We start from the raw sequence: 8,313 nt of genomic DNA on the forward strand, positions 1-8,313 counted from the left end.
TCTGCAAATTATTCCATCCACCACATTCATTGTTTAAATTTTAAAGGTAAAATTTTACTTCCCTTCCTCTGATTTGGTACCCTTAATATAACAGCGCTTTGTGTGGCAGCATGGGTTATTACGATGAATATGCACCAGTAGACTTCAAAAGGAGTTTTTTTATTATCGAGACAAGGTATGCCAACTTTTGCCCAAACTTTGATCAATTGTTTTCTCTCAGGTTATATGGTGAAAACATTGTAAATGATTTTTGTCACCAGAATTAATGAATATGTGTAGTTCATTAATCAGGAAATCTGCTGTTGGAACCAATAGAGATCAAATGATCACAAATTTAATTTAATGCACAGTGTTTTTGCCTTGTCTGGGGCTGCACGAAATTCCCCCCACTAGCCAGCTGTTGGCCACCCCTGCTGTAGATACGATTATCCTATAAAACACTTAGATATGTGATTAACCATATGCACAATTAAAATTGCACTTTGGTTGATAATGATAGGTACTTTGTTTTCGTATAGAGAACCCTGTCATTAAGCAGATGTGCAGCATAATACAAATGCAGGGGTTGGTAGGTAGAAACCATAACTGATCTACAGACACATTACATTGTTGATTGTAATTCTCCTTATCCAGTATCATTTCTGCAAGTCATCCATTATCATGTAAGGTACACAAGCTTTGCGGGCCAAATATGTGGGATGGCTATTGTTTGCAAATCACAAACTGATGTACTTTTGCTTTGTGGATCAATGTTTTTTTTATAGAATTTTACTTGTGGATCACATTTAGTTCACTTAACAAACATTATGCAGCCATACAAAAAAAATTATGAATGCTGTTGCTTTTAGGACAGTTATTAGGGTTTCTTGCATTTCTTAATTAAATTTTCTCATTCCCAAGTATTTTTTAATATATTCTGAAATAAGTCCTGTACAGCAAATTCATATGTCAAGGTAGACATTCAATGCAATGATGCTGATATAGAGTGGCCAGATCTGAGAGATGCCTGGACAAATCTTTTTTTTTTAAATAGAACTAGGACATGTGGGGAAAATTTTTCTCAGAGTGACAAGCTGCACAGCTATGGCCAAAATTACTTGTAAGTGAGATGAAACCTGAAAGCCAGGACATCTGGCTACCTTGTGGTGGCATCTTTCTTACTGTGTATTTTTTCATTTGCTTCTGATGTAATTTAATTTGCAAACAAATAGACTTTCATTTAACATTGCATTATTTTTATTCAGATATTTGGTCCTCTTTTGCCCATCATCACTGTTGATGGTCCTGATGAAGCTGTGGACATCATAAATAGCAAGTATGGTTGTCGAGACAAACATTAAACGTTTTTTTGCTATTTTAAACATAAGGAAAACTGAATAATAATACAAATGTAGGGGTTGGTAGGTAGAAACCATAACTGATCTACGCAGAGATTACATTGTTGATTGTAATTCTCCTTATCCAGTATCATTTCAAGTCATCCATTATCATTTAAATCACTTAAGTGGTGTGGTGGTAAGATTCTTGTCTGTCGCCACGAAGATTGCCTTCGGGTCCCAGGTTCAATCTGGGGGAAGAATGTAGATACGATTTTTCCTAATGAGCTTGAGGGAAGCACTGATAAATGGTGCCTTCATTAGTAGTAAATTGCAGTATAGCGATATGGCCAGAATTTAGGTGTAGTGAAGTAGCATTTCTGTAGCTTTGTCCAGAATTTCTGTTTCCACCATCCTGTTTTTCCTTTGCGCATCACAGTTCAATTCATTTTCATTTCTTGATCTATTCACAAGGGCAGAACACTGCTCCCCCATATTATAATTTCCCACTTTCTATAATCAAATTATTTTTTTATATCTTCATTAACTCTTTGACAATCACTGGCAAATTGCCTATACCATTATATCACTTGCTGTATTTTGAATTTCAACTTGCAAATATACGTGTTTTAATTTTTTTTTTGCAAGTCTGAAATTGTTTACCAAAGTTGTGAAAGTAATTCAGTTTCGGTGAAGCGTGCATTGTTTTCAATAAATTTCTACCTTTTTCATTTCTTTCACATATCTGGTGATTTCTTATTGAAGAGAGAAGCCACTCACACTGAACATATTCTCGAAGAAGAATGATGTCGTTAGGAAGATATTAGACAATACGTCAAGTGGCAGTGTTTGTGTAAACGATTCTATTGTTAATCTATCAGGTATTTTGATCTTATTTATTATGTTATGTGTGTTATCTTTGCTTATGTTTTGAAGTACTGGGCAAGTATTCTGTTTCTCCATATTTATTGAACATGTAGCCTTTTATTTACATTGCAATGCCTTTTTTATATTTTTCATTTAACTATAATACAGCAGATGTTATATTAGAGATGGCAGATTATAAGAAACTGGTGGCATCACTCGCAGCTTTCGTGAAGCAAGGAGCTGCTAGTAAAAACTATTACTGACAGGTTCCATGAAGAAATTCTTCTACAGAACTAATATTGCCATCTGGGATACATAACATGAACGTAATGTTCCACAGGCACACATACACATTGCGGGCTCTACAGGATTTCTTTGTAGAACATATCTGTAACCCTTCACTTCTGGTAGCTCCTCTGTTCTTGGAAAAAATAGCTAGTGTACCAGTTTCACAGTCTATCTAAGCTTCCTTAATATAATGGTTTTCCCCAAATAATGATTCCCCTTCCCCCCCCCCCCCACCTATTCTGTGTTGCACAATTTTTAACTTTGACTGGCAAATAGGACATGAAGGTGTCAAGATTCTATATTTAATTCAGCAATCATTTTATATTACTGTTCAACAAATAAAGATGGAAATCTTTCTTTATTCTAGGGGTGACAGTCACAATTCTTATGGAAATCTACCTCCTGAATTCAAATGTTTCTTTGTCAGGCACAGTTTTCATTATAAGCAATTTTAATTTATTTTTTTTACTTTTTCCCACGCTGTTTATCTATGTGGGCAAAATATGTAATATTCACTACTCTATTCACTTTTAGAATTGTATTGGAATGCTCCAAACAGAATAAAAGTAAATGCAGGCCTATGAATTTTCACATTTCACAACTTATTTATAAATAGAAAATATCAACAAATTTGTTTTTCTCCAAGAATTTATAAAGCTTATTTTTATCCTTTGTGATCACTCTTGAATGTGCATTCATCTATTTTCCTAAATATGCTTTTCTATTGTCATTGTCTTAAATGAAACCTTTACGTCATATTCGTCTGAAACATCCCTGCAGTTCTCAGGAAAATAATGCAGATGTGAATCTAGGAAATGTACAGGACATGTTGCAACCTGAATCCCTGTATGCATTTATCAGCTGTTGAACCAATTCTTCATAGTTGTTAGCTCTTTTCTTTCCTAGAAAGTGTTTAGTTACATTCTTAGTACATTACAAATCCATGCACTTTTTTCTTTTTGGTTCCAGGCATTGTTCAAAATCTGTCTTTCTCAAGTTCTTTAATTTGGGGAACCTCAATCTTTTCTTTTTATTTCTTCAGCTGAAAGTCAAGGAAACTTTTTTGAAAGTACATAGTACCCTTTCCCAGATGGATTAACCCCCCCCCCCTTTTGTCAATGGCTTTGACAAACTATTTTATTAGACCTAGATTTTTTGATGTAAAAAAAGACAACAGGATATTGTCACTGGCTACCAATTTCTCATTGTGCATATTTTTTCCCCTTTCCATTTATGATGGGGCAAAAATCTTTCTTTTGGAATGGGATTTCTGTCACGGCTATTCTACTTGCATAGAAAGCATCCAAATTTTCATGTGGTCTTGTTGCAAACCTAATATCATAGAAAATACTTACAAATCACTACATATTTTCCCATTTGCGCTCATTGTATTTCACCAATTTGATCGTGTATTTAAAAATATATATATATATTGACTCTTCAGTTATATTTGTATAAGCAACTGGGATAGAAGAAATTACATTTCCCATATGAAGAACTTCTTTAGAATATATTCCGGGGCATCTTCAAAAAGTCTCCATTCCTTCGGCTCGCATTTGAATTTCAAAGCATTCATTAAGCCTCAAACACCATTGCAGAATATTATCATGCTGTCATTTCCAAAATAAGGAAGAAAAATTTGTTGCCTATACTTAGTAATTTTTGTGTTGACTATAATATGTTACATATAACTATGGTGTATATCAGTTTAGTTATTCAATAATGTGCCTAATTTAAGTGTCTTACTTATAGCACATTTCTATTTTTGATTTGAATTTCCGACACTGTAAACCTTTTAGAGACGTACTGTTTTCCGAGGATGTCACTCTCCACTATCCAAAGTTTTTTTAACAGCTGGCTGATGCGAAGATGTTTTGAAAAGAGAATTCAACTGCCCCATGGGAAATCAAACTCCCGTCCTTTCACATTCCGGGTGAATGCCCTAGACTAAAGGCAGCAAATATCTCTATCTTTCCTTGAAGCGCGTGTGCACTGAACAGGACCATACATGGACGGTCGGACCTAACTCGGGCCAAAGCTCACAATTGCTGAGAATTACGCCAGATGACTACTTATCCAAGGATGATGTCACTGTCCACTATCCATACAAAAGTTTTTAACAGCTGGCTGATGCGAAGATATATTTTGGAAAGAGAAAATTCAACTGCCCCTGTGGGGAAATATATCAAAATATATCTTTGCATCAGCCAGCTGTTAAAAACCTTTGTACATACTGTTCTACAAAGAAACTTTTTCTTATAGAAATGTTATCTAAGCTGCTTTTTTCTTCATTATCATTAGCTTCTTTTTTTTTTTGTTATATATGCTTTGTTGAAATTTTCACTAATCTGTAATATTTCTCAATGTAACAATGATAAATTCTGTTTCTTTGAATATTTCTTTTAGTTGATTCCTTGCCTTTCGGTGGAGTAGGTAAAAGTGGCATGGGCCAGTACCACGGAAAATACTCGTTTGACACGTTCTCTCATAATAAAGCTGTATTGGTTAGAAATTACTCATTGCTTGGGGAGAAACTTGGCGAGTAAGTTTTTATTTCAATGATTTATCTTTTAATCTAATTTTTTTGGTTTGAAAATGTTTGAAGAGTCCTGCCCTCCCTTTATAATGTTAGTTCATAACACAATTGAATTCTCTGATTGTTTACTTCCAGGCCTCGTTATCCACCATATTCAGAATCCAAACGGAAGTTCATGAAGAGTCTGATGAAGAAACGAGCTGGACTCATGTTTTCGCACATTGATTATGTTGTTCTCTTCTCATTAGGCTTTGCCTCTGCCTTCATCTTGAAAATGATTCTACATGTAAGTGCATGTTTTGCTATATGACCATAGCATCTGTAAATGTTTTTTTTCAAACTGAATACAACTCTGCTCCATTGCTGTGGGCTGTTCACGACTGAATGAATTGCATCAAAAATGTGCATATGTGCCTACATTCTCAGTGTTCTACTTGAGTTAAGTGCTGCCATTTATTCTTCAAATTATGAGAAGTGTAATGCTTGAATATCTGTACCCTTTTAGATTTGTTGCTTTCTGTGGCTAGACTTTATTGCACGACTCTGCTTTTACCATGAGGATCCAGGAACAAACCCTTCTGGCAGCACAGTGATGGTCAGCTGAAGTTGGAAAGCCAACTTTGAGATACAAGTATGAGCTGTCTCCTCCCTTTTGAAAAAAATCTTGCCATGACTAATAACGGATGCATGACTTATATCGTAAAATAATAAAGTCTAGCCTCAGATCTACAATGGTACAAATATTCAAGCATTACACTTAAAAGATTTCCTCGTGAAAATTTCAACCAGATCTCATTTTGAAGAGGCCTCTGCATGTGAGGCCAATAGGCCATGCTAGGGAGGGGAAGGCTTGTGTTAAGACTGCACTGCATCCCCCAGTGCTGAGAGGTCTGCCATGCTAGAAGATATTGGACTGTAAATGTTGCAGTTAGCATATCACATAAAATTGAATGTTTGCTGTCATTGATGTCTCGCGAAAAAATTGCCTAAATAACCATATTACATGGAAGTGCATACCACATGTTGATTTTGCCAGTTTCTTTTCAATTCAAAAATTTCATCTGGATTTTCTGAGCCCCCAATTCAGTAATAGTGTTTATTTACCCCATTGCATACATGAAATGTTTGCTTTTAAAAAGTAATCTTGTAGACAAGGGTGCTTAACCTTTAGGAGAGTGGGCCACTTGAGTGATTATCCTGCAGGCCATGGGTTGAATACATATGCCATAGAAGAGAAATCTGATTCACTGCCATCATCTCCACGAAACAATTTGTGCCTTATCCTGTGGTGACATTTTTTTCTTTGCTCGTAATAATGGCAGCATATGTAATGTTTATTTCGTCGTTAGTGACAAAATCACCAGAGGAGAGCTGGAAATCTTTTCTCTGCAGCATTTCTTAGTGTCAATACGTATGCTGGACACATCCTAAGAGGGTCTACAGCACAGGACACGACACAGATATTAGAATGATACAAGAAGAAAGACCAGATGAATTGAGACAGAGGACCTGAAGGAATGGAGTGGACAGCACTGTTTGTTGAGTCAAGCTCAAGATTGTGTGGGACGGATAGCCATGGTTGCCGAACTTTGAATCAGAGACAGCACAGATAATGACATAATGCTAAAAACTGTCAGAAAATTTGTGAAACTTTCTAATATCGTACCACTGTTTTTAATCAATATTAAGTATACATTTGATCCTGTATACTTACTGTAAGAATTCGTTTTTAAAAATAACACTAATTGCTTGTCTAAAGTATAGTAAAATGTTGTCACATGAGTTAATGGTTTTCACTGCCTTTTTTTTTCCTAGTTTGCCGGAGTCAATTATTTCTGAAGCTTCAGCCTGGTAATCATCGAGGAAAACAAGATTTATAAAAAATTTTCTGCTGTATGACCAGTGTAATTACATTAGAAGTGAATTTTCTTTTTATTTCTGATTCTAGTGATATCATTCAAAAAATTCAAGTGACAGTGACGTGTATATTTGTATGATGTATTAGATTTTTTCATATATATTATATCTACATATATATTTCATAATTTTTGTTAAAGACATTTTTATATATTCTTTTTTAATTGTTGAACTACATTTGTATTTTCCTAAACGATCGTTAAGAAATTTGTTACACATTCACTATGAATATGTTTTAAGATTTTTATGTGTGAACATGCTTTTGCACACGAATACCTTCACTAGCACATTAGTGCTTTCTTGTCTATATCCTAGGATGCCTTTTTTTACACTATAGCAATAAAATGTAAATATATTCTCCCACTTGTTATAAAACATTTTAGTGCCATGATCATGTTGAATATTGACTCCCCATTGAGAGTTTATCAATGGTAAATGCTCTTTGTACATGACACAATTAAATGGAACTATTAAAATTTTTACGTTGATATAAATATTGCAAGCTTTATTTCTTAAGTGGTTTTTTTATTACGCCTGTCTGATCTTGAAAGCTTTTTGAAAGTTTACAAGTATAACTTAACATTGTGGAAGCAAGATCAAAGAAAATTTCAATAAAGTTACGTAGTGGTTGAATTATGACAAAACGAACGCATGATAATGACTACCCTATAGAGCAGTAATCGCTGCTCTCACATTTTGCACAAACTTTTGAAATTTCTTTTGGTTAATGGTTTTGCCACCTGTGAATAAGTTCTGCCGCTCAGCCTCTACAGGCATATATAAAGATATGCCTGCTTGACCTTCCAGCCTTTCTTATTCACATTGAGAAAAAATTTCCACGAGTAGGCATCTTTTTTTTCCCAAGTGATCCTGTATTGTAACTATTATGGACAACCTGGTGTGTTCTATTGCCAGCATCCTTAGAGTACTATGACACATTGTAGAAAAAGGTGGCGCCTCTACTTGTTAATGCAAGATTCCTCTAAAGACTGGTTGATTATATTTGGAGGTGGTGATTTTTAGGGATAAAATTTGTCTTTTCCTCCACTGGGACTCTAACCCCAGTCTCTCGTTTGCCAGATAAGTGTTATGTACATATGCTGAATGACTAAATACATGGATGGCAGCAATCAACTAATAACTCATGGTTATTAATGAGCTATTAGTTGGTTGCTGCTGCAATCCATATATAAGTACCATAACACTTGTCTGGCAAACGAGAGACTGGGGTTAGTCTCCATGGAGGCGGAGATGGTGATTTTAGGAAGAAAATTCATCTCCAAATATAACCAGTCTTTTGAGGAATCTTGTATAGCACACTGGTTTGAAGTCAGTATAAAGATGTTCACTATAATTTTATCCCTGGAAATATGTGGGGATACCCTTGAC

At 35.0% G+C, this 8,313-nt stretch overlaps 1 protein-coding gene across 5 annotated transcripts in view; it reads left to right on the forward strand.

Annotated features, from left to right (window-relative positions):
- Aldh-III (Aldehyde dehydrogenase type III) overlaps positions 1-7,418 on the forward strand; it is a 45,768-nt gene extending 38,350 nt beyond the window's left edge. For all 5 annotated transcript variants that reach the window (XM_089234493.1, XM_089234491.1, XM_089234494.1 and 2 more), the window contains exons 9-13: positions 1,245-1,315; positions 2,082-2,197; positions 4,878-5,013; positions 5,143-5,293; positions 6,823-7,418. In XM_089234493.1, coding sequence (XP_089090619.1) covers positions 1,245-1,315; positions 2,082-2,197; positions 4,878-5,013; positions 5,143-5,293; positions 6,823-6,846 — 498 coding nt within the window. In that variant the 3' untranslated portion in view covers positions 6,847-7,418. The remainder of the gene's footprint in view (positions 1-1,244; positions 1,316-2,081; positions 2,198-4,877; positions 5,014-5,142; positions 5,294-6,822) is intronic.
- The last annotated feature ends 895 nt before the right edge of the window (positions 7,419-8,313 follow it).

This window comes from Pholcus phalangioides, unplaced genomic scaffold (genome assembly GCF_987345545.1).
Source record: "Pholcus phalangioides strain wild (caught in Gottingen) unplaced genomic scaffold, Ppha-v1.0 ptg000008l_1, whole genome shotgun sequence".
Classification (NCBI taxonomy): domain Eukaryota; kingdom Metazoa; phylum Arthropoda; class Arachnida; order Araneae; family Pholcidae; genus Pholcus; species Pholcus phalangioides.